This window comes from Balearica regulorum, chromosome 3 (genome assembly GCF_011004875.1).
Source record: "Balearica regulorum gibbericeps isolate bBalReg1 chromosome 3, bBalReg1.pri, whole genome shotgun sequence".
NCBI lineage: Eukaryota > Metazoa > Chordata > Aves > Gruiformes > Gruidae > Balearica > Balearica regulorum.
The window spans coordinates 5,768,210-5,794,288 of NC_046186.1; the positions used below are offsets into that span (position 1 = coordinate 5,768,210).

A 26,079-nucleotide genomic window follows, 5' to 3' on the forward strand; every position below is an offset into this window, starting at 1 on the left:
GGGTGGCCCCTACCTGCAGGGTGCTGCAGTCCTTGCCAGGGTTGCCCCATGGTCCTTGCCTGGGTGGCCCCATGCTCCTTGCCAGGGTGGCCCCATGCTCCTTGCCAGGGTTGCCCTGCAGTCCCTGCTGTGGTGGTCCTATGCTCCTAGCCTGGGTGGCCCCATGGTCCTTGCCTGGGTGGCCCCATGCTCCTTCCCAGGGTGGCTCCGTGGTCCTTACTGTAGTGGCCACGTGGTTCTTGCCGGTGTGACACCTTGGTCCTTGGGGCGTCCCCGCAGCACACGCCATCCCCAGGAGCTGTAACCCACCCCATGTCCCCCACAGGGCCCGTGGGCTTCCAGTCCAACAACATGCCACTGATGGCCGGCATGTTCACCTCCATCGGTACGCTCAGCGCTCCGGCCGGCGCCCGGGTGCTGGGGATGTCCCTGAGGCGCAGAGCCCGGCCAGGAGAGGAGGCGTTCGGCTCTCGGCCCCTCTGGGGTGGGGTGGGCTGGGGGAGTTGCTGGGGCTTGGGACTCACCGGGAGCTTTCCCTCGCAGCTCAGCCAATGTCCCAGCACTGGTGCCGGAGCCACAGCACCTACACTCGTGGACCAAGAGGAAGTTGCCAATGCCGTGGCCGGACCCATGGCCGTAGTTGAGTCCCACGTCCCAGAGCGCCCGACAGGTGAAGGACTCCACCGTTCTCCCTGGGGCATGCGCTTTCCCCATCCCCCAGAGCCCGGGTACTACCGGGACAGTGAGTTTGGGATCCGCATCGAAGACGTTGCCCTTGTGGTGGAGGTGCAGACCGAGGTAGCACGACAGGGCTGGGCAAGGGGGTGGCACGGCACGGGGGGCTGCACCAAGCAGGGGTGGGGGCACCAAACGGCACCTCTCTACGGCAGCACCAGAGCGGGGAGGAGCCCTTCCTGACCTTCGAGGTGGTGTCCCTGGTGCCCTACGACCACAACCTCATCAACCTCACCCTCCTGTCACCAGAGCAGGTACGGAGTGCTCGAGGCAGGGAGGCAGAGCCGGGACGTGGGGTAGCGCGTGGGGCTGGGGTGCGGGGAGAGCGAAGGGGTCCGGGGATGGACTGCAGCATGAGGTTGGGGGGCAGGGATGGATGTGTGGATGGAGAGAGGCAACGGAGTCTGCAGCTGGGGCCAGTGATTGGGGTGTGGGGTAGCTGGATGGGGAGGGCCAACGGGGGGGCACGGGCAGGGAGGGGGGGCCAGCGGCTGGGGCAGCCCCCCCGCAGCCCCCCAATGGTGCCCGGCTGCAGATCCAGTACCTGAACACCTACTATGAGACCATCCGGGCGCACGTGGGGCCCGAGCTGCAGCAGCAGCAGCTGGAGGAGGAATACCACTGGCTGCAGAGGAGCACCGAGCCCTTCCCGCCGCTGCCACCACCGCCGCCCTGGGCACGCTGCTCACCGGGCTGCAGGCCTGACCCCGTGCCGGCCGGCCCCCTTCCCGCTGCGGATCTTTCTTCTCCCTGCTGCTCATTTCCTTTTTTGTCTTTTCTATTTGCTCGTCGGTGATTAAACATGAGCAATGCCAGTGGGTGCCTGCGCAGTGCTGTGCCCTGCCACGGCAGCCCGGTGTGCTGCCAGCCTGCCCGCTGCCTCGCTGGCCTCATGCAGCCCTCGGCCCCACACGTGTGACCCAGCCCGTGCCGTCTGCCCAGCCCTGGGGCAGCCGAGTCAGCACCGGCGGCGAGGGGGCTGACTCAGGGCAGATTTTAATTTTTGGGACAAGAGATGGAGGAACTGGAGCAAAAGGGTACAGGTCAGCTGGCCTGACCGGGCCACCCCCACTACCCCGCGGGTGCCAGCGGCAGGGTGCCAATGTGCATGTCCCACCCAGGCTTGCTGCCCAGCCAGGGGGACCTGCGGGTGCGGGGGACACAGGGGACACCCCAGTCCAAGCGTCACACGGAGGGCTTGGCCATTGTGTGCTGGTGGGGAAAATGAGCGGGCACGGGAAGTGGGCACGGCGGAGGGGTTGGGGACCTTCATGGGGGGACGCGGTGCCCACCAGCAGCAGCCCCGAGCGGTGGCAGCATCGCCGAGGGCTGGCAGGGTGCAGGTAGACATCCCCACCCCAGGGGCCCCGGGCAGGGCGGAGGCTTCGTGGAGGCTTTCCTTCCTCCTGTCCCAGCCTGTGCACCCTCCAGCCATCCTGAGACGAGCCGTGCCGCTGCAAGCACCTCTCATGTGACCGTCGGCTTCCTGTGTGCGCTTCCCAGCCTCAGTGCCAGTGTTTCGGTACGTGCCGTGCCAGATGCTGCCTGAAAGCTGCCCCCTTGCCGCTGGGCCCCAGCACCATACTGCGCCGCAAGCCCTCAGACGCTGGCGAGAAGGAGCTGAAGAAGACACAAGAAGGTGAGTACCGGCAGCAACCGACTGCTCTTGGCACCCGTGGGTGTCCCTGCACACCCAGCTGAGCCCGGGCTGCCCATGGGATGCTGAGCAGGGAGCGCTGGTGTCAGGGGGGCTGGAGCAGCCATGGGGCAGAGCCCTGGGGGGCCTGTGGGCAGCACTGCCAGCAGTCAGTCCCTGCCACCACCAGCCACCATGGCCTTGCTGGTGCAGGGTCCTGACCATGATGTGGTGGGATGGGGGCCAGCGAGCTGGCGAGGGGCCCTGCCCTCCTCCTGCCTGTGCCTGGGGAGCGTGGGCCGTGCTGCTGACGCCGGGCTCAGCACCCACCTGCTATGTTGGGTGGGAAGACAAGGCAGGACAGGTCGATGTTGCCCATCAGCACGCGGGTGTAGGCTTCCTACGAGGGGCATGGCAGGGGGGCTGAGTGTGTGTGTGTGTCCCTTCGGCACGTCCAGCCCCAGCTGGGACCTTGGTGCTGGGCACCGCAGGGGGTGCCGGCTGGTGGGGGGGGGCTGGTACCTCCTGGAGCGGGGTCGGCACACCCCAGTGCATCGTCTGCGTGATGTCTGTACCTAGTCGCAATCAGAAAACAGATCTCTTTCTCTGTAAAGGTCAAACTGACAGAATTCACTGGGACTGGTGGTTTTCTAACTGAAAACTACAAATTTAATGTTTCTAATGCATTGTATCTCTTTTTGTGTGTGTGTGGGGGGGGGTTAAGAGACTAAATACAGATAGATTAAATTTTAATGAAATGAAACAAAGGCGTTAGACTTAAAAACCAAAAAGTTTTATCTTATTATTATTTCCTCTTATTAGCAATTATTTCTTATTTAAAATAACCAAGCTTATTTGTCAAGCTTTGTCAAGCTTATTGACATTCAGCCCTTTTCCAAAACACCAGTGGATGATCATAACTTTGAAGACTGTCTTACTTCAGTACTACCTCTTTCAGAGCAATATCTTTGTATCTCGTTACTGAAAAGCAAATTTCTTTTAAAGCTATTTACTGAGCATTTGCCTACAAAATTTCTTTTAACATTTGTATTCAAATCTGTTGCTGATTAAATGCATGAATTAAATGATCAGATGATCAATTGTATTTGTTTGATATTTCTTGGGGACATACAGTCTTCTTCCTCTCTCAATGGGTTCAACCTGTTAACACAGTATGTACAGTGAGGGTCTTGCCAAAAGAGAGCTCTTCCTCTTCTTCACAAGCCTCCTGCAGAAGTTCACCTTTCACCCTCCCCTAGGGGTTTCCATCTCAGACCTCTTCCGCTTCACTGGGTTTTCCATCCACCCAAGGCCTTATAAAGTTTACACTAGACCACGTCCCTAGAGCTTTTCTCAGATATATTTCTGATGCAGAAACAAAAAATGTGTACATTCAGCACAAAATATATTAATAGTCCACTGCCACATATGTGTCCTACACCTATGCATCTTCTCATAAAGCAAACAGGCCAGGGATCAGTGCCTGGTACTGCACAGATCACATACATACCCACACAACGACACTTTCTCCTCCCTGACCTCCAAGGCAGACCTTGGTTCTTCACACATTCCTCCAAATACAGACACACACGCGGAGATGCACACAAATACTAGTACAACCTACTGCAAGAAAATGACAGATGTCCCAACTGAGAACTACTGTACAAAGATGTTGGAGTACCAGAGGAAATCCTGTACTTGGAACTAAGAACTAATTTACTCCAGAATAGTATGCATATCGATGAGATCCATTGAACTCTTAAAAAAAACCCCTCAACTTTCCCACTTTAGAATCAAACTGTCTCCAGCATTGTCTTCAAAGCTGCAAAGATGCTTACTTTATTATGGGTGACATAGCTAATGTGACCAGATCCCCCAATTTTCCAGCAAGATGTCTGCATATGTTTTGGGTATTTTTTTCTTGAGTTCGTGTTAGATGAGGAGAATTGGGACAGTGCAAAGAATGACTCTTGCTCTACTGAGTCTTGCTCACTGAAATGGCTAAGCACCACAAGAATTTTCTCCTGTTCCTAAAAGAACCTGGCCAAGTTTTCCTCATGCATCATGTAAAACATCATAGAACAGTGAAGTATTTGACTATCATAAACTTAACAAACACTGTAGAAACAACTCATCTGGTTCAAGATGTGTGTCTAGAGACATTGCCTGTCAGACCTTGAAGGAGCCACAAATATTGGTCCAAAGCAAGAGCTTGAATCTGAACTTCAAAATAAGGCCAAGGGGAAATGTTCCCAAGCAGGGAAGAAACACAGTCTATCACTCATGTCTGTGACAATCTCAGGAGTCAATATCTGACTCATTCTTTGTTAATAGTTAAGTCCCAGATATATGTGGAAAGAACGACATTCTTGGTGCCTTTTTACCTTCTTTGGGGAGGTGGAGCAGAAACAGGCCAACTGGCACATAGTTGGACATAGGCCCTGGACTTTTTCCAGGACACTTTTCAGGTAGGTGAAATGTCCTGATCTTTCCTCCAGAGACCCCGGGGGCAGCAGCAGACTCAGGGCAAGCGGGTACAAGAGCAGGATTGCTCTAGCTCCTCTTCCAGGCTCCTGGCCAGGTGCCTATGCTCTTTTACTCTAGGTCTCTGCACCCCCATCCCCTGGGGGTCTGACTCCTCTCCTACACCTTTGGTCACTCTCTGCAGAGATCTTGACACTTTAAAGAGTCAAGGAAACAAGGCTCAGCCTGGGCATCTCACCTGACACAGGATTCACGTTCTTGCCTCAAGGTAATGTGCAATTTAGTTCTCTACACTTCTAGAAAGCTCTTCCAAACACCATTCTGTTTGGAATGCAGCTCATCTTCTCTGGATAATTTCTTCTCCATGGATGCATCTTTTAACACTTCCTTCTCTGCTGCTTACTCACTCAGACTCTAAGATACAAGAGTCAGACTGTACCTCAGCTCTCTTTCCTCAACCAACAGAGGCCATCTTTTCTCAACTTTCCCCTCAGCTTTGGCTTCTCATTCAGAGATAATCATACAAGCTCTTCTTTCCACCTTTCTTCCTGAAATGGCTACAGCTGAATGTCAAAGGCAATTGCCACAGCTGAAGATACAGGCCCTACTGTACAACTGGCTCTAGGTTGCCCTGCTTGAGCAGCAGTATTGGACCAGATGACCTCCAGAGTTCCATTTCAGCCTCAACTATTATTTGAAAATCTGGAACATGTAAGGCACGGATTGTCTGACCAATTTCAGCTTCTGGTTTTGGAAGAGAAGGTGTCCCTTGCCCTCTACTGACTTTAAAGGAAGTTGAGGCTATCAGATCAATACAGACCTCACCATTTGGCCACATCAGTCTGACCCTACATTTCACTCTGCTTGAACTCCTGCTAGAGCAAAGATGTGTTTGCCACAACAAATTATTCAGCTAGCGCAGAGGAGGTTAGCACTGAGTTCTTCCTCTCTTGAGTACTTCTGATCAACGCAGCTTTCCACTATAGGACCCACAGTGCATCAAGACCATAAATCCACATTCCAGTTACTCAAGAGAAATCTTCACAGCTGTCTCAGATTCCCAGTCAGCTGAGCTTTTCTCTTGTCAAGACCTGGCATCTGCAACAACATTCATAAAGGGAGAAGGGAAAGCCTGAGCAACCAGTGGAACCTCTTCCTTCTTCTCCCACCTCCTCCCAGTCTCAAAGTTCAAGGCAGTGTTTGAGTTGCTGTTTCTAAATTGGACTTATGCCCACAGACATCTCTGCCAATGCATAGGACTAGTTTAGACATCACCAATTAAATAGTAACCAGCATAGGGTAAAGTGATCACACATGATGGTGAAAAAGTGCCTAGTAGGGATTCTCCAGGGGTAAAACCCCAGACAGGCATTTCTACCATTTCTTAGAGGTGAAGCTTGCATCTCTGTATGTGTAGAATTGCCATTAATGCTTGAAACTCTTAACTTCTGACAGGAGATTGCACTCTTTTCCTGAATTTTCATCTTCTCAGCTAAGCCTTTGCTGAAAGATAATGGATTGGGTCAACCTCGTTCCTGTAGGGTTACTCTTTATACTCATTCTCCTGCTGATTCTGAAAAGACAACCTGTCTGGAAGAACCACGCAAGAGAAAACTTCCCCCCAGGACCCAGGCCTTTACCCATCATTGGAAATCTGCACATCATGGATCTGAAGAGACCTTACCTGACAATGCTAGAGGTAACTTCTGTTGTTCTTTTTCTGAGAGATCTCTGTCTAAGGCAGTCATTGACCCCCAAAAGAAGTACAATTTTTTCTCTGGACAGGTAGATGCAAATACAACAGAATTAATTATCTGCAATACCTGCTCTCCTATAACATGATGTTGTGCCAGTGCAGGGGAATTGACTTTCAGTCGCATCAAGAGAATTGACCTATTTCTGTGCAACACAGGGAATGCTGAGGTTCTCAAGACAAGGGTAACTAGAAGAGAGGGACCTTACAGTTCCTACAGGAACTTCCACCAGGGGCTGCTGAAACATTTAGTGAGGAGACCAGAACTTTATGGAGGCTGTTTGGTGGACTCAGTCATCAGGGCACTGGCAGGAAACAGCTTCTTTATCCTCCCCCTTCATCCTCACCATGAAGGAGGAACTTCCCTGGTTTCCCAAAGCAAAGCAGGAAACAAACAAACACTATTTATTCTTTCATATCTGGTGGCAGTAATCTCCAGGACTTCTGGTAAGATGGCGTGTGACAGTCAGTGTATGATTTTTGGGGTCCTCTCACTGCGCTATTCCTCAAAGCCATGAACAGCAAACCTAAGAGTTTCAGACGGTTTCCTGTGCCCTGATGTACTACCACCTTGAAAAGTGGTCTCCTTCTGGGTTGGGGAACATTGCCTACATATCTCCTACAAGTTCTCAGCTTCTCAATCACAAGTACCTACAGAATCCGTGTAGTGGACACAGTTACCTCATAACTCAAAATGAAGCCATTCTTAACCTGCTTTCTTGGATTTCATTCTCATGTGAGCCATGGAGTCTATTCCTGCCTGGTTGTGGCTGCAGCTCTTGCACCTGGTCTCTAAAGGCATAACTCCAGACTATTTAAGAGTTGTTACTCATGATTCCAGCTAATTTGTACCTCCCCAGACTTGTATACCAAGAACTGAACAGGTTTTGCCACAATTACTGAGAAATTCACTTTCCATTTGTCTCTTCAAAGGAACACAGGGCCAAGCCTATCTGCTCTTCAGCCTTTCCTTTAGCCCCTCTAAAAGTCCTTTACTCAAATACCTAACAGAGGATTACAGACCCCATTGTGATTATTTTGCTTCATAAAAGCTCCAACATTTGTATGACAAATTATCCACATTTTGGACAGTGAATGAAAAGCCAATGCCATGCAGGAAAGGCAATATCAAACCTGCTGAAAAACCAGCATTTTGAGCTTGCTGAAAATCATCTTAGAATCATAGAATCATAGAAATATGGAATGGTTTGGGCTGGGAGGGACCTTAAAGATCATCTCTTTTTATTGTCTCCTTTCATCCCACTAGCTATACAAAACGTACGGTCCAGTCTTCAGCATTCAGATGGGACTAAGGAAAATAGTGGTGCTATCAGGATATGACACAGTGAAGGAAGCTCTGGTGAACCAGGCAGATGCATTTGCAGGGAGACCTAAAATACCAATCGCTGAAGAAACAGGAAAAGGAAAAGGTGAGTGTGCTGTTCTGTTCCCCATACATCTGCCTTCTGCAAAGAACAATGAGACTTTCTCCATGGAGAGAAGAATGCAGAACGTCTTACTTTGCTTTTTGCTAAGCATATGAGGCAATGGAAATGAGGGGGAAATTTAACAATGTGTGGTGATATTCATCGGGGATAAGGAGAGATTATATTCTTAATTTCCACATAAACATGTAATTTGGAGGTCTGAATCTTCAGCTGAGTCTTTCCTTAGAGGTGACATGTTGAGGAGCTGACATGGGGGCACCTCCTGATCTCGTCTCACAAAAGCCAACCCTGCAGCTGTCCAGCTACCACCAGCTACAGAAACTTTGCCACATAATAGAATCATAGAATCACAGAATGGTTTGGGTTGGAAGGGACCTCAAAGCCCATCTAGTTCCAACCCCCCTGGCATGGGCAGGGACACCCTCCACTAGACCACGTTGCCCAAAGCCCCATCCAGCCTGGCCTTGAACACTTCCAGGGATCCAGGGGCATCCACAGCTTCTCTGGGCAACCTGTGCCAGGGCCTCGCCACCCTCACAGGGAAGAATTTCTTTCTAACATCTAATCTAAGTTTACCCTCCTTCAGCTTAAACCCATTACCCCTTGTCCTGTCACTACACTCCCTGAAAAACAGTCCCTCACCATCTTTCCTGTAGGCCCCTTCAGGTACTGGAAGGCTGCAATTAGATCTCCCTAGAGCTGCCTTTTCTCCAGGCTGAACAACCCCAACTGTCTCAGCCTGTCCTCATAGCAGAGGTGCTCCAGCCCTCTGACCAGCTTCGTGGCTTCCTATGGACTTACTCCAACAGGTCAATGTCTCTCCTGTACTGGGGCCCCCAGAGCTGGATGGAGTAAACCCAACACAAACTGAGAAGTGTTTACTACATCAGCAGCACTATATCCAAATACTCCCTGTGAGATTGATATTATTGAATGCTTATTTTAAATTTTCCAGTTCAATTTACATTTGAGAATATATCTCTCTGTAAGAGAAAATAAACAATATCTCAAACCTTTAATTTGCTTCCCCAGAGGGAGCTCATTCTTGCTCTGAGTTCTTCTGGTCCAGATTTCACCCTCCACAGGTATTAGACCCAGAACCTGATCTTTTGATTCCCATAAATACTGATGGGATACATGGAAGTAGGAACATGAGAGATTGTAGTCTTCTGACAAGAAAGCAATGGTGGGCACATTTGTATCGTGTGACCAGCTCTGAGTAACCAATGTATTGTTAAATGCCAACCTACCTGCAACTGTTTTCTTTCCTCACTAGGGACAGTTTTTTAAACAAGATTCTAAGCAAGAATAAGACAGCATAACAGGTGCTAGGAGAGTAACTAGCAGCACCAGCTTGACTGAAACTTCTCTGCAGATGTCACTGAGAATTCTCTGCAGCTTTTCTAGTATGTAGGGGGATGGGATTACCCCCCATGAAGTGGGGAGACTTTCCAAACAGATGCCTGTATTTGAGGTTTCATTTACTCTCTATAGTCTACATAAGAACACAATGCTCTTGAGAGAGGATGCACCTCACCTAAGGGAGACATCTAAGGTTAATGAGCACACTCATCATGCCAGGTGATGTCCCAGAGGCACAAATCCAACTCTTTGTTCTAAACAAAGCTGCACAAAAGCCCTCATGTCTCAGGGCACATCAGATACCTAATGAACGCAGAATGGTTGCTGCTTCCCTCAGAGCTTTCTTCTGACATATCTTCCCTGTCTTATTTCATTCTATGTAGGGACATAACATGTCTTGAGAGCTTGACAGGTTTCCTGCCAGCACTCTTCTTTACCAGCATTCAGGGTAGATGAGGAATCTTTGCTCTCATGATGAAATTTCTATTTCTGCATTTTCATTTTCCATTTCAGGAGTTATATTTTCTGATGGAGAAAACTGGAAAGTGATGCGAAGATTTACTCTTACAACCTTAAGAGACTTTGGAATGGGCAAGAAGGCCATAGAGGATCGTGTTGTAGAAGAGTATGGATACCTGGCAGACACCATTGAGGCACAGAAAGGTAAGGGGAATCTTACCTTCATAATACTCTGATTTTCCTCAAGCCTCCTACAAAAATGCCAAGGGTCAAGGAGGAAGAGTCTCTGAACTCTTTCAGAGACCTACCTTTCTCCAGCATCCATGCTCAGAGGAGTTTATACGAGGTATCTGTCTCTGTCTGTCTACCTGGCAATTGCCTGACATGAGAATGAAAACCATTTGTTGAGGCATTGGAAGCCAAACGTGGAGTCAGACATCAAACAGCACGCCTGAGAAGAGTAATTTGTTCCTCCATGTGCAGCACTTTAGATTTAGTGGCATTGGGAGAGCAGAAGGCTATCGCAAGGACTAGCATATCTATACTAAAAAGTCATTTTCCCCTAAAGTCACATCTCTGGGAAACCCCTTCCAATAGAGGACAGAACATCCAGTTACACATTTTGCCATCATCATCCAAGATTATTTCTCACTAAGCTCAGTTGCCAACAGCAGGACTTCAGTAGGTAGCTCTTGTGACCAAGCAGATTTGGGACAAAACAGATTTCTACATTATCATTCTAGTTCAGGCTTCAGGTCCTCACCTTGAACCCCTGAAAGCAAGAGCTGCATCCAGCTGCAAAGGGAATGCACCAGAGGGATCCAGAAGCTGTAGAAGCGAGAGCCTCAGCAGGAAAGACTGCGTGATCAAGAGCTACTGAGTTAAGAGATTGGACCTAAAGGGCCTACAGGGACACAGTCTAACTCTCAAAGAGTAGTGGTGGTAAGGAGCAGCCCAGGACAGCACCAATGGGGGAAAGGGCAATGCTGAGTTTCCCTTATACCAGAAAACTTTAAGATCGTGTATGCCCAAACAGAGCAGTCTGGGGAAGGGTCACAGAGACCCAGGGCCATAACAATCTTGGAGAAAATGGAGGGGAGAACAATAGACTTGCATTCAGTCTCTGGTCTGTCTAAATGCCAATAGGGACGTGAGAACCATGAGATGGGGGAGCCTTTCCTCCTGCCAGCTCTGTGCCTATCATGTCCTAGACTTCACTGAGCCTCTGCGTGCTACTTTAATTAATTAGATAACTATTGACTTTTGTTGTTTGCACCACCTTTTCCTATCCTAGGGAAGCCCTTTGAGATGACTCTGATGATGAATGCTGCTATTGCTAATGTCATTGTATCCATATTGCTTGGAAAGCGATATGACTATGAAGACCCCACATTCAAAAGGCTCGTGTCATTGGTGAACGAAAATGTCAGAATTTTTGGAAGTCCATCAGTTTCGGTAATTCATACTGTTTGAATATTGCTCTTCAAAAGCATGGTCATACAGCAGTATACAGAAGTACACCTCTCCAATGCTGATCATTGCAACGCATTTATCTGCACGTGACAAATGCACCCAGAAATGGCAGAAAGTTGACCTCTGATGCTATTTATGGATTCCTCTTAGCAGCATTGTCTGGGAAATTATGAGTTCCTCCTTTCATGAAGAATTGAACAACATGTGAAATGATACAAGTATTGTGTCCCCTAGCAATAGAAGTTGGTCATTATTCTCCATCTCCCATTACAAACAACAAGGTCAAAATCAGCGTGGGAATGCCTGTAACTGCCTCTTAAGCTTGAGACTCCCAATTCCAACCAGCATGGAGAGGGAGGGATGAATTCTCTAGGAGTGGAGAGGTAGGAAATAGTGTCAAGGACGATGCACAAACAAGGGATTTCTAGGCCATCATCAACTAGTGTGATTAATACTCAGTGTAAGAGGGAATAAATTTTAACCATTTTACACAGTTGGTCAGGGAAGGAGGACAAAGGGACATATTGCACCATGAGTATAAGGCTATACACCATTTTCTGTAAGGGCTTTTCTTAATATACACTGTTGAACTGTGGTACATTTACTTAGCAACTGTTTTTTCTTCCTAACCATCTCTGCATCTTGCAGATGTACAACATGTTCCCAGTCCTTGGATTCCTCCTGAAGGACCACAAAATTTTTATTCAGAATGTAAAAGAAATCAATGCTTTTATCAAGGTTACTTTCATAGAACATCTCAAAGCTCTGGACAGAAATGACCAGAGAAGCTTCATTGACACTTTCCTCGTGAGACAACAAGAGGTAATTGAATTCCAGCAGCTTGTTCAAATCTCCTCACTTTCCTTTCACGCCTTGACAGAGAAACAAATGTTCTTCAGCAGAGATCTAGCATGAGCAAAAGTCCTACCATAACCTGTGGTCAGGCTAAAAGACTGTGCAGTCATTTCAGCTAAGAGATAAATTAATCACAGACAAGCATCTTCTATGTGTCCTCAGTAATTTATCAGGAAAATACAAAACACTATTTCAGCATAAGAAGCTGTCTTTACCCATAGTTTAAAATCCCTTTCTGACTCCAGCATTTCTGACTTTTTTTAAACTCACATCCCCCTTCACAGAGACACACCCAGGGACAGCTCTAGGCCCAGGACTCTTTGGTACATATTTCTTGGTTTCAGTTGCCAGCTCACACAAGATTGCATTTACCTGCTTCAACAAAACTCTAGTTTTACAGTTCTTGTAAAAATGTGGCAGTGTTTGTACCCAGCCCTCACCTCTATGTGTATGGACTCATGGGGTTTCAGCCCAAGTCTGCTATAGCAAAAGTACGGGTTGGCCTCTGGATTACAGGGGAACAGGAACCACCTTTCTAGGCTCTCTTTTGATGCGAGTGGCAGGTAAAGGCAATATCACCATGGGCCAAATTCCCAGTACCTCCTGAGTTGATGCCAAAACGCAGCTCTGAGAGCAAATTTATTCTTCTTCCCAACAAAACTCATCCTGCAAGATGCTCTGCTACATGACCCAGGGGCAGAAAAGCTCTGAAGCAAATGATTGAATCACATGGATGGCCCCAGTGACTGCTCACTCTTTTCCAAAACATTCTTGTCATCACTGACATTATCCAAGGTGAAGACCCTTGTTGACTTGAGTGTGTGTTCTTGTGGGCAGCATGGACAGTCCAAACTCTCAAGACTCAGCTTAGAACATGTTTCTCAAGGCATCCCCTCAAAACCTTCCTATCCTTTACACGCTTAACTCTTCCTTGAGAGCTGCATATGAATGTTTTTCCCTGTTCTCCATGAAAAAGTGTTTTCTTGAATCTTTAATCAGTTGATATTATTATTGTTTCATATATCCAGGAGAATGGAAAGGCCAATGGGTATTTCCATAATGAAAACTTAACTGGGGTTGTGAGAAATCTGTTTGTAGCTGGCATGGAGACCACATCCACCACTTTGTGCTGGGGCCTTCTGCTCATGATGAAATATCCTGAAATTCAGAGTAAGTGGAAACTAGGCAATCAGCGGCTTCCTCCTCCTCAAGTTACCTCAAATGTGACTTCATGTTGAGCAAGGCTGAACAAAAAGTGAATTCTCCACATCCCCCTCTTCCTAGTAGGAGAAAGAGACATTCAAGTGATTTATCTATGTATGATGCCTATTCCTTTCACAGAGAAAGTCCAAGAAGAGATAGAGAGTGTGATAGGGTCAAATCCCCCACGAATCGAGCATCGAACTCAAATGCCGTATACAGATGCTGTTGTCCATGAAATTCAAAGGTTTGCTAATATCCTGCCATTGAACTTGCCTCATGAGACTACTGCAGACGTGACCCTCAAAGGCTATTTCATTCCCAAGGTGAGACAACTTCTGCACTACTTTTCTTCCCTCCATTCCCAGTGTAACACCTCTCCCTTTCAAGTCCTTCTTGTGTCCAAGGACACTTGCTCACACTGGGGTTCTCACAGCTACTATGGCAGGAGTCCCCCTATTAAAGTGCGTGTTTTGAGCACCAACACTCGCTGTCACTCTGATGGTGACAGCAACACCATCCTCAGTGCAATAACTGCTCTACCTTGACTTGCAGGGAACCTACATTATCCCTTTACTGGCCTCCGTCCTGCGAGACAAATCCCAGTGGGAGAAACCAGACATCTTCTACCCTGAGCATTTCCTCAACTCTGAGGGGAAGTTTGTAAAGAAAGACGCTTTCATTCCTTTTTCAGCAGGTATCTTTCATTTTGTTTTTAGGGCTCTTAGGGGAACTGGACATCTAAGACTCCTTTTTTATTGGTGCTGGTCTCACAGATTCTTCCCAGAGCTCTCTCCTCTCCTCCCCTCCTCTCCCCTCCCCTCCCCTCCCCTCCCCTCCCCTCCCCTCCCCTCCCCTCCCCTCTCCTCCCCTCCCCTCCCCTCCCCTCCCCTCCCCTCCCCTCCCCTCCTCTCCTCTCCTCTCCTCTCCTCTCCTCTCCTCTCCTCTCCTCTCCTCTCCTGACAACAGCTCAAGAAGCAGCTCCCACCGACTCTCTTATGGCCATTCTGCATTTTGTTCCAGGGAGGAGGAGCTGTGCTGGAGAGACTCTTGCCAAAATGGAACTCTTCCTGTTCTTCACCAGCCTCCTGCAGAGGTTCACCTTCCACCCTCCCCCTGGAGTTTCCACCTCAGACCTGGACCTCTCTCCTGCCATCGGGATCACCTCCCCACCAGTGACTCATGAGGTCTGCGCAGTGCCACGTTCCTAGGGCTTTTCTTAATCATCTCCTTTTCCTGAAACACCCAGATGAAATACCGTGTCTCTAGTCCCACATGAGAAATTTGGCACTTCTTAATCCAGTACAGGATTTTTAGCCCAAGTTCACCTTGGCTCATAGCCAGAGGTGTCTCACCCACCATTATGGCAGGCAGCAGTCCTGACTTCCAGCCACTCCTTGAAAGGGAAGGTGATGATCATTGTGACGATGAAACCCATGAGGGAGATGATAGCAAAGTCCATTTCATTCTGTCCTTCCCGACACCTCTGCATGTTCCCCTTGATAAAAGAGGCTGGGGTCAGTCTCTGGGCCAGATCTCAAAAGGTACTGCACTGATCTACACACACACACACACACACACACACAATGGCTCTCACCTTCCACACCTCCAGCACAGCTACAACCAAACTGCCTAGGCAAAATGGTCCATTACACAATCTATCCCTGCACCAGTGCCCTAAATGCACACACACACACATACACACACATAGAGAACTATAACTGAAAGCTCAACCTGAGACAAGGAAATATAAGATGTTCACCCGATGCAGAACTGCAGTGCAGATGCATAGAGGGCTCTCAGGTGATGCCATGTGGTTATACACTGCCTGGAAGCTAAAATTAATTTAGTTTACTATAGAGTAATGTGCATATTAATGATAAAAGCACGGAAAAATAAAAAGCCCTTCTGCATTTCAAATCAAATTGTTGTCAATATTGTCTTCAAAGCTGGAAAGATCTTCTTTCACACCTGAAATGGCTTCTGTGGATGCACCCTTGCCTGGAAGGGACCACCAGTGCTGTGGTCCCAGTAGAAACCAAGCAAACAAGTCCTTCTGTGGCACCTCTTAGGCCTCTCCCAATTTCTTTCTCATACATCCCTGCTGTATCTTTTTAGTCACAAGAACAAGTCATCTAAGTCACAAGAAGTCTTCTTAGACTTCAGTAAGGCTTTTGACACTATCTACCATAGGCTCCTCATAGACAAGTTGTTCACATATGGGCTGGATGAGCAGACAGTGAGGTGGGTTGAAAACTTGCTGAAAAGCCAAGTCCAGAGGCCAGTGATCAGTGGTGTGAAGTCCAGTTGGATGCCAGTAACTAGCAGGGTACTCTGGGGGTCAGTACTGGGTCCAGTCCTGTTTCATGTCTCCATTAATGATCTAGATGATGGAGCAGAGTGTACCCTCAGCAAGTTTGCTGATGGTGCCAAACTGGGACGGGTGGCTGATACACCAGAAGGTTATGCCACTATCTAAAGGCACCTCAGTAGGCTAGAGAAATGGACTGATAGGAACCTCATGAAGTTCAACAAGAAGTGCAAAAAGTCCTGCACCTGAAGAGGAACAACCTCAGGCAACAGTACATGTTGGGGGCCACCCATCTGGTAAGCAGCTTGACAGAAAATGACCTGGGGGTCCTGGTGGACACCAAGTTGAACATGAGACAACCATGTGCCATTGCTGCAAAAAAGACCATTGGTATCCTGGACTGTATTAGGAGTATTGCCAGGAGTTTGAGGGAGGTGATCCTTCCTCTCTACTCAGCACTGGTGAGGCCACACCTGGAGTACTGTGTCTAGTTCTGGGATCCCCAGTAAAAAAAAGATATATGAACATACTGGAGAGAGTTCAAGAAAGGGCCACAAAGATGCTGAAGGGACTGGAGCATCTCTTATATGAGGAAACACTGAAAGAGCTGGGCCTGTTTAGCCTAGAGGAGAGAAGGCTCAGGGAGATCTTATCAGTATGTATAAACACCTGGAGGAAGGGTGCAAAGAGGACAGAGCCAGGCTCTTTTCAGAGGTGTCCAGTGACAGGACCAGAGGCAATGAACACAAACTGAAACACAGGAGGTTCCCTCTGAACATCAGAAAACACCTTCTTTCTGTGAGAGTGACCGAGCACTGGCACAGGTTGCACAAGGAGATTGTGGATTCTCCTTCCTTGGAGATACTCAAAAGCTGTCCAGACATAGTCTAGGGCAACTGGCTCTCGGTGGCCCTGTTTGAGCAGGGAGGTTGGACCAGATGACTTTTAGAGGTCCTTTCCAACCTCAACCATTCTGTGATTCTGTGATTTGAAATTCCCAATGAATTAAACAGGAGCAAAGTTATACCAATTCCTAAATGCTTAAAAAAAAAAAAAAAAAATCTTTGTGCACGTGGGCATTGGCATTTTAATTTCATTTCTCAGGGTACCAAGGCTGTGCCAGTACTAATGATGAAAATATAACTAATCAGTAACCTGAAGAGCATGCAGAATTTATGACTTTTGGACCAAACACCAGGTTAATGACCTGTGGTTCTCCATGTTCTTGGACTTTTGTGTTTGGACAGTGAGCACGCTCACCCAGTCACGGATGCTTGGCTAGCAAACATTTATCTCCTCTGTACCATACTGAGGATTCATTAGCAAGGACAGGGGAAGAGAACAAAACGAGTCACCAATTACAAGAAAAACATACCCTTCACTGAGAAAGAGGTTTATGGTCTATTACAAGTGTCTCTCACGGGAAATTTTTGCAGGACAGAGATCCAGAGTCCACATTTTCTCTTCTGTAGCAAATACTTGGCTGAATAGAGATGGACTGGAGCAGCTGCACTTCCATTGGTTTAGTGTTCATCCTGGCTTTTCTATCCATTTTGAAAGTGGGAGGTTTCTGGAATAACCACTGGACAAAGAATTTTCCTCCAGGACCAAGAACATTACCTATCATTGGAAATCTGCATCTGTTTGATTTGAAGAGACCCTACAGGACTTATCTACAGGTAGTCATTATCTTTTCTGTTGGTTCCATAATTGCACATATCACCAAGCCCTATAGTCCAAGATGTCAGAGTTCTTCCTATTGCACCCAACCTGTCGCATCCCTTAAGAAGACCCTTAGCAAGGTGACAGGAGACTGTTATTTGGGCAGGAAACTGAATGCAGAAAGATTTGTTCTTTACTATAATACTTTCTTCCTTCCCTGCAATTTCATTCATCTAGGTTTCAGCCTTAAACAACTCTCCAATTAATCACCTTATTTTTGTGATAATTTGTGAATAAGGAGTGATTGTGATATGTGGTATAACTCCCTCCACCTTCCACTGATATTGACATATCTGAGGTCGTTACTGCAGCCTCCTGCCTGATTTAGCAGTCCTTCTCACTGCCCTTTCCTCCTTTCTTCCCCAGAAGCTGAAGAGAACTATATACTCCTAATATTCAAGGCCAACGGTTGCCAGAATATACAGTAAAGCTGTAAGCAAATCAAAGCAATAAATCTTTCAGGTTTTTTCTAGTGCTTTCTTTACCTAGCTTATTGTAGGACTTTCCTGATCTTAAGTCAGAAGACTTCTGTGAACCTGGTCCTTTCTTAGAGATTTTTCTACTTAGACATTAAAATTACATATGTCCTCCTTGCTGATTATTTTCAAAGGGATATTTGCACCTATGTATCTGTACGTGTGTTACACCCACAAATCAAAAGACTGCTCAGATGCAGTATCCGGAAAATCATCTGTAGCTATCCAATGCAGCCTAACTCTGTTGGCAAAAGCAAGCTCCATCTCTTTTCAGTCCAACAGAGCCAACACGTCTCTGCTGTACTTCCAGTGAATCCATTCTAATGGAGAAGGTTGGTTCTCTGACTTGAGCTTAGCTCAAAGTTTAAGATTCACACATATTTAATGTGCAAATGCAACTGGAGACCATGCGCTCACCCTGAGCATCACCATTGCAAGCATTGGAAAGTCCTTACTGGAGAACACGCTTTGAAAAGATCGCATTCTGCCACAGCTACAGCAGTCTGGAATAACAGTATCACCATCAAAGAAGCTGCTCTTAATTCAGACACGTGTTGCTGCTGCTCTGTTACTTCATATAGCTGGCTGGATTTGCTACCAGTTGCTAAACATTTTGCATATCAATGTTAAATAGTTGTCTTCTGTTTTGCTGTGCAAACACACTAGAAAATGAATGCAGCCAGGAAAAGCCCCTCCTATTGTTAGAACAATCAGGAACATTAAGTTATATGAAAATAAATCTGCCAGTACAAGGTAAAAAGGTACTAGCTGAGGCCAAACATTGTGTCTGAACCAGATTCATGGTTGTAGTCATATACAAAAAGTCAGAATTTACCTAATCTAGATCCTGGCCCAGAAAGACACTGGATTTTTTTTAACAATAGTGGTAGCAAAGGTTTGAACACGGTTAGCCTTTAAACAAAAGAAACACAATAACATAGAGATCAGTGTGAAAACATGTAAAAAATTGAATTTGCAGGGGTTCCTGAGGGAAGACAGAGCTGTCAGCACAATCCTTTACTGACTTTGGGTTTCAGCTGTTAACACTTCTGCTCGGTTTAGCACAATGGGACTCGACTCCTGACTGTGCCATTTAGTCATTAGCCATCATAATGTCTGGCACATTCACATTATTTAAATCAATTCTCTTTCTCTGTACTTAGGAAAATATTTAACATTTTAGTAACTAAGAGGCAGGACAGGAAAATTAGCAGCACTGAAAGGGTGGTGAATTTCTTTGTAAGCTCTAAAAGCTGTAAATCACTGTTGTCTTCTTCTGACAGCTGTCAAAAATATATGGTCCTGTCTTCAGTGTTCAGATGGGGCTAAGGAAAATCGTAGTGATTTCTGGGTATGAGACAGTGAAGGAAGCTCTTGTAAACCAGGCAGATGCATTTGCAGAGAGACCTAAAATCCCAATCTTTGAAGATTTGACTAGAGGAAATGGTGAGTTGTTTTTCTTCATCAGCTTGACTTATTCCAAACATTTTTTTCCTACAGAAGCAGCAGAGGCCGGCACATCACTTTGGATCAGAGACCCCATAAGACATTGGAAATAGGGAGAAATTTCATTGATTTCAGTGGGTTTGTTCAAATTTGAAACTACTGACAGTGATAACAAAACCACCATAACAATAGCCACAGCAACAGATAATCGATAGTGTCACGCTTTCAGGATCTAGAACAGGGTCGTGCATGCCAGGGAAAGCATCTCCAGCTCTCATGATACAGTTCTGGACTTCTGTTGTTTTGGGCTTATCATAGAACCTCCTTTTCCTGAACTGAGTATTATACCGCTGCTTCTTATTTCAAGTGGTGAATGGTGCTTTTAAAATCTGAATGTGACAATAGAATGGAACACATACAAAATTGGGGATTTATTTTAATAAGGGAAATACAGTATACTGAGCTGGGTTCCCAAATGAGAATTTCACACCCAAACTTCATTCTAACTTTGCATGAGAGTTTCATATTCACATCTCCAAAGACCCTTGGACAAATTCAGGAATAATTTTGCGAACACTTTAGCAGTTGCATCTTTTGATCACATTATTGCATGTAAGCTTTCTTTACACCTTACTTGTTTTCCTTGAAAATACACAGCTAAAGTCATTAATTACATGGTGTAACAATCAGAGTGAAAAAATTGAATGAGGAGGGTTTAAGATGTTACCTAAATGTTAAAGCCATTTGTGCCTAGTCAGGTTTCTCCTGCAATCATCAGAAACATGAGATCTCAGTTCAATTCCACTTCAAAAGTATGATGATCAGCAGTTTGAACTTGAATTTCCAATGCCCTCTTTCTTTCAGTGACAAGTGTCTCTCAGAGACATATATTCTTCTTAAGATTTGATTAAATACCTCTTAAATAGTTTATCCTCCTTTTTTGTGTGCAATAAACATATTGTTGAGGCCTGAAAAATTTAAGGGAAAGTTGGGGGGTTTCCTCAGCCAGATGTAATTTAGCTTATTTTAAAAGTGACTGCTACTAAACAGCTACATTATTTGTCTACAAATTAGTTACTTAAAATCTTCCGCCACCTTGAAATGTTCTCTTTGCGTCAGGGATTGTTTTTGCTCACGGTGAAAACTGGAAGGTAATGCGAAGATTTACTCTCACAACCTTACGAGACTTTGGAATGGGAAAAAGGGCCATTGAGGACCGCATTGTGGAGGAGTACGGGTATCTGGCAGACACCATTGGGTCACAAGAAGGTGGGTAGATTCTTCAAACCTCTAAGGTTTTGTTCAAGTACCCAGAGGCTTGCCAGTAACCTTCTCAAGTTCAGATCTTTTTAAGAAACGTGGTACTTCAGGCTGAACCAATTGGATGAATTTGGCTCCTCTGGCATTTTTGTGTCTTGGCATGGAATTCTAACATTGAATGATAATCAATAACAGCAATCAATAATAAAAAATAAATAAATAGCTCTAATGAGTGTTAAATATGCATAGTCTCTTGCCACAGTGTAATGTATTCTTTTGTTCATTGTGTAGGAAAGCCCTTTGATGCTAGCAAAATAATTAATGCAGCAGTTGCTAACATAATTGTGTCAATATTACTTGGAAAACGATTTGACTACAAAGACTCCAGATTTGTGAGACTTCTACACTTGACCAATGAAAGCATGAGGCTTGCTGGGAAACCGTTGGTTACGGTAATGATAAACATTTTTATGTTGCTGTTCCTATGGATGCCGTAGGAACATTAATACTGGTGGCCAATTGTTTCTATTAAACAGGAAAACCTGAGACTTTGAGAGATATTAGGTTTAAAAGCACTTCCTGGGACAACACAAAGCTTGGAAGACAGTCTGGAAACCTTGAAGCCAACAATCAAACCCCCAATCTCTTAAAAACATACTTGAGCTGTAGTTTGAAGAGTGCTAAATCTGGACTAAGAAAATCAGACCCTAGTTCCCCTCTCTACTTGCTCTAAGCTATTTTGTCCCTTGTGACTGCAGCATTCTGAGGTGATCTGAATCTAGAAAATAATCCAACTTAAAAAAAAATATATATATATATATAGGTCAAGAGATTTTAGAGAGTTTAACTTTTTATGAGATAACTTTCCCAATCAAGTGTATTGTTCAGACACACAGATGTTTGTGTTGGCACAGCAGAGCCTGGTATGAGGAAAGGAGCCCCTGAGAAAGGAGAACAACAAGGGTTGTTTCTTCTGGCAGCAACGCTTGCTGAGATGCACACTGAATTGGTCTTTAAGAAAAGCAATGGAGCCTTGTAAGCTGACGCCTCTCAGGGAAGGGAGAACACTGAGTGGCCTCGCTGCTCTTCCTACTACACTTGGTAAATGCAACACTCATGATACAACATGAGGTGGATCTAAACTTCCAGTTTATGGACCATGAAATGACTGCCAGGACAATTCTTCTAGACAGACGTAGGCTAGAAGAACTGGTGTGAAGGTAGCACTAACTCCTTTTCCAGAGCACAAAAACCCTCAAAGCTAATTATACACCACATGAATTACTTGTGTGAACACAGCCTTCTACCAGACACTCTTCTGAGAGAGCAGAGATTATCTGTACACATACACACCATTTAGTGCATGAACAGCGAGCACAGCATTCCCCAAAAATATGGTTCACACATATAACGCGACGGAGCAATACAGTATATTCTCTCAGAACATGAGGGAGAAGCTATAGAGTATGTGGCCTACCTGTATGAGGAGCCCTGATACAAAATATATTTTCCCATACTTCTAATACACTGAAATGTCTCAATGAGTAACAAATATTCTCTGATACCCACAGGCAATGCTGCCACACACCAGATTCACTCCTGTTCCTTTAAATTTTGAAACAGGAAAAAAGTTAGCAGAAGAGCTGGCCAAAACAATAAAATGTTTCTGGCCAATGTTTCTATCTCCCTGGAGGCAGGTTCCAGGTGTTTGAGTCTGACATCCACGCTACTCCTGCAAAATAGTCTCTCCTTACCGTAATTTGGGGCTGAGAAGTTTCTTTGTATTCAGTGATCCTTGATGGATATTCTACCATGATTTAATCCAGTAACTTTTTCATATTCTAAAGAACAAAATATTAAGTCTTGGCATTCACAAAATAGGCATAATATTATTAATTTGTTTCTGCAGTGTTTTCAGACCTCTGGCTTGTAAATTCTCTCTGATATCTTTCACTCTTGTAGATGTACAACATCTTTCCACACCTTGGATTCCTCCTAAGGGCTAACAAGACTCTTCTCCAAAACAGAGATGAATTCCATGCTTATATAAAAGTTACCTTTGTAGAACATCTCAAAACCCTGGACAAAAATGATCAAAGAAGTTTCATTGATGCATTCCTGGTTAAACAGCAGGAGGTAAATGGATCTTTTCTCATTTATTCCAACTTTCATGGTTATATGAAGATATTTACAATTTCCTTTCAGTCCTTATAAGAATAGCTGTATTTCTTTAGGGCAGCTGTCTTTGACAAAGCACATATAATGAACTAGTAGAGCTGAACAGATATTTCACTCTGTCACAGTTCCAATGCCTTTTAAACAGCAAACATTTATTCTTATTTATGCTTTTCTTCAGACGATATCAATATATTTACAGAGGTTGCGTCTTTTTACCTGCTCTCTCTGTTGTCCTAGCCCTTCTGGCTCTTTCAAAAACATAGTGCATTACAGAACAAAAGTGCTACCTGTGCTTTACTGGGATCCTCATTTGGGGTCTCTGATATATCTGCGTTACCTTCTTCATAGAGGAACCAGCTCTTTTTGCAGGTGGCCCCAGTAAACACAGAGATCATGTAAAACATAAAACCTATGATGTCAACAGTTTTCTCTGGGTACAAGCCCAAAGCTCTTCTTTGTCTTCCACGCTTTTTTAAAATGTAGGATTTATTTCTTAGTAAATGTTTAGCTACATAAATTTCATTTTCACATGGAAAGCTTTACGTTTCCATCCTTTTATCTCAATCACTTCCTTCAGGAGAAATCGACCACCAATGGGTATTTCCATAATGGCAACTTGCTAAGCTTGGTGAGCAATTTGTTTACTGCTGGTGTTGAGACAATTTCCACCACACTAAATTGGAGCTTTCTGCTGATGCTGAAGTACCCTGAAATTCAGAGTAAGTGGTTTTATGACCGATGCTGTTACACCCAGGGAGTTAGCAACTGAACAGGAACCTGGAGGGTCAACATATCTGTTAACACACTAAGTTACAAAAAGCCAAGATTTCCAGCTAATTACTGTCTAGGTTTCGCCGTGCCCTGTGGTTCAGACCCGGTGAGGGGCACGCTTGTCAGCCTACCAGTAGATTACAAACACACTTCATATGGGCCAGGTCCTTTGCTCAGTAAACAAAAACTCACTAATTAAAGAGAGTTGTCCTGTGTTAATTAATGAAATTGTTTCACGTTTCCCTCAGAAACAGGATGCTGATAAACCAAAGGCCTGTGCAGATGTTAAATGGACTGTACCAAGGTTGTAAACACCTGAGAAGATTCAGGGAATCACTCTTTGTCTGATATCTGCATTCCAGTTTATGGTACGCAGTTGTTAGGAGTCAAGTGGGGTTTTTGAGACACCTCTTGGTCAGAGTAAGAAACTTTATGCAGAAGAGAGGGCAGAAAAATACATGTATTTATATCTCTTATTGAGAAAGAAATAATCAAACACTATAGTTCTGCCCACTTCCCATTATTTCTGAAAGGAAAAGCAGATTTTTGGAGAATTTATCATTTTCACTCAAGGTCTTTTATGCTTTACATCAGTAAAACACAGTATGTCTCAGAGATGAATGAGCCCTTGTCACTTCCTTATAGTTGATTCTTTCCTCAGGAAAGGTCCAAGAAGAGATAGAGCAAGTGATAGGGTCAAACCCCCCACGGATTGAGCATCGAACTCAGATGCCATATACGGATGCTGTCATCCACGAAATTCAGAGGTTCTCTAATATCCTGCCATTGGATTTGCCTCATGAGACGGCTGCAGATGTCACTCTCAAAGGCTATTTCATTCCCAAGGTGAGACGCTTACGGGATTTTTTCTTTTAGCATTTCTTCTTTCTCAAACCTGGTTAATGTGATAAACATGAACACTGTAATGAAGTCACATAACAGCAGTCAGAATAATCTCCTTCTTCAGGCTGACAATCTTGAAGCCTTATTGCCATTACTGCCACCAAGATACTTATCCGCGGATTAATTCCACTGTCTTGTTTTGCAGGGAACCTACATCATCCCCTTACTGACCTCTGTCCTGCGAGACAAATTGCAGTGGGAAAAACCAGACATGTTCTATCCTGAGCACTTTCTTGATGCCAACGGAAAATTTGTGAAGAAAGATGCTTTCATGCCTTTTTCAGCAGGTGCCTTCTCTTTTCCATTTACTGCTGTTGCAAGTACAGATCTTAGACAAGAACTTCTTAAATATGAGGGAGGTTTTCAGCAAATTACATGATGGTTTAGATAACAGATTTCTGCATTACACTCTGTAGCCCACAACTGCTCTATGGCCTAGGCTTCTTTGTCTCTGACTCTTACCATCCCCAGCTGCATTGTCTATGACCACAGACAAAGTACACAGAGAAGGTGGCTTCTGTGTCTTTCCTGGGGAACCACCTTTCATTTTTGCACATCCCATAGAATATCTCCACTACCGTCCTCCTCAGTCCCACTCTAGTCAGCATTTGTGAGTCTCCAAGATCCTTTCTGACAAAATTCAGCATAAAAAAATGTCTGTGACTACACTAATAGAGCCAAAGTCTAGTCTAAACCAGCCAAAGTTGGTCTGGGATCCAAAAATTGAACCAAGTAGAGGAAAAATCTGAAAATGAAGAAAAATACAAATGCTATTGAAAAATGGAATTAAGGAATTCAGACAGCATTTCCATACATTTGTCCCCAAATGCAAGCATTTAGACAAAGGGAAAGAAAAAAAAATCACCAGGTGGCTTTTTTATCATACCTCTGAAGACCAAGTATCCTCTCTCAAATGATTCTTCTACTCAATAAACTTTTAACAGCTATTGTGTTCTTTATCCATAGCTAGGATATTTCAAGTGTTCTGGATTCAGCAGCTCAGAATAAGAGCTGCTCAGAGGTTTTTCTTTCTTCCAACTATTGAAGAAACAGCTCCCACTGACTCTCTTATGGCCGTTCTGCATTTTGTTCCAGGGCGGAGGATCTGTGCTGGAGAGACTCTTGCCAAAATGGAACTCTTCCTCTTCTTCACCAGCCTCCTGCAGAGGTTCACCTTCCACCCTCCCCCTGGAGTTTCCATCTCAGACCTGGACCTCAGCCCTGCTATTTCATTTAATGTCATCCCCAAACCCTATAAAATGTGTGCTGTAGCACGTTCCTAGAGCTCTAATCAGCATCAATTTGTTTCAAAAAATGTTTACATTACTTTTCTTTTTCATTATATCTGCCTTCTTAATTCTTTGGACAAAATAATTCACAACATTACATCTTAATGAAGGTTTCCAGTACTTCTAAAACAAAGTGGTGTTCTTTTATTTTTTTATTTATTGGGGGAGGGCAGAAGTGGACCAGCAATGTGGACCAATTTATGACTCATCGATCAACCTATTAGATCATCTAATCTCGGCTAAATAATACAGACCCTCAGCTTTCACTTTCTTACTTTAATTTTCACTTGGTAGTGTATTTGTTGAAAGCATATCCCC

General features: G+C 45.2%; 2 protein-coding genes and 1 long non-coding RNA gene across 4 annotated transcripts; 2 read left to right on the top strand and 1 right to left on the bottom strand.

Moving 5' to 3' along the window:
- Positions 1 to 620: 620 nt before the first annotated feature.
- Positions 621 to 2,944, bottom strand: LOC142601242 (uncharacterized). The gene is made up of 3 exons (XR_012834843.1): positions 2,894 to 2,944; positions 2,702 to 2,771; positions 621 to 692 (listed from the first exon to the last, which is right to left on the bottom strand). It is a non-coding gene; the product is annotated as an uncharacterized LOC142601242 (long non-coding RNA).
- A 3,142-nt stretch (positions 2,945 to 6,086) lies between these two features.
- On the top strand, positions 6,087 to 15,325 carry LOC104629164 (cytochrome P450 2K4). Of its 2 annotated transcripts, none has more exons than XM_075750442.1 (9): positions 6,087 to 6,554; positions 7,876 to 8,038; positions 9,932 to 10,081; positions 11,172 to 11,332; positions 11,999 to 12,172; positions 13,234 to 13,375; positions 13,547 to 13,731; positions 13,961 to 14,102; positions 14,429 to 15,325. In XM_075750442.1, the coding sequence occupies exons 1-9, from the start codon at positions 6,369 to 6,371 to the stop codon at positions 14,614 to 14,616; spliced, it is 1,491 nt and encodes a 496-aa protein (XP_075606557.1). In that variant the 5' UTR covers positions 6,087 to 6,368; the 3' UTR covers positions 14,617 to 15,325. The 2 variants fall into 2 exon arrangements, with proteins under 2 accessions (XP_075606557.1, XP_075606558.1); XM_075750443.1 differs by having other exon boundaries at positions 6,168 to 6,554; positions 7,876 to 8,030; positions 9,930 to 10,081.
- A 1,645-nt stretch (positions 15,326 to 16,970) lies between these two features.
- Positions 16,971 to 25,894, top strand: LOC104629156 (cytochrome P450 2K1). The gene is made up of 9 exons (XM_010312214.2): positions 16,971 to 17,395; positions 19,198 to 19,360; positions 20,480 to 20,629; positions 20,912 to 21,072; positions 22,583 to 22,756; positions 23,376 to 23,517; positions 24,231 to 24,415; positions 24,618 to 24,759; positions 25,568 to 25,894. Exons 1-9 carry the CDS (start codon positions 17,210 to 17,212, stop codon positions 25,753 to 25,755), a joined length of 1,491 nt encoding a protein of 496 aa, XP_010310516.2. The 5' UTR covers positions 16,971 to 17,209; the 3' UTR covers positions 25,756 to 25,894.
- Positions 25,895 to 26,079: the final 185 nt, after the last annotated feature.

What these genes read in the sequence shown, in the direction of transcription:
- LOC104629164 (XM_075750442.1), top strand. Translation starts at nt 6,369, where the DNA reads ATGGATTGGGTCAACCTCGTTCCTGTAGGGTTACTCTTTATACTCATT. An exon ending in TTGGAAGTCCATCAGTTTCG is followed by an intron (nt 11,333 to 11,998) that starts GTAATTCATACT and finishes TGCATCTTGCAG; the next exon opens with ATGTACAACATGTTCCCAGT. An exon ending in TTTCATTCCTTTTTCAGCAG is followed by an intron (nt 14,103 to 14,428) that starts GTATCTTTCATT and finishes ATTTTGTTCCAG; the next exon opens with GGAGGAGGAGCTGTGCTGGA.
- LOC104629156 (XM_010312214.2), top strand. Translation starts at nt 17,210, where the DNA reads ATGGACTGGAGCAGCTGCACTTCCATTGGTTTAGTGTTCATCCTGGCT. An exon ending in CCTACAGGACTTATCTACAG is followed by an intron (nt 17,396 to 19,197) that starts GTAGTCATTATC and finishes TTCTTCTGACAG; the next exon opens with CTGTCAAAAATATATGGTCC. An exon ending in TCCTGGTTAAACAGCAGGAG is followed by an intron (nt 22,757 to 23,375) that starts GTAAATGGATCT and finishes CACTTCCTTCAG; the next exon opens with GAGAAATCGACCACCAATGG.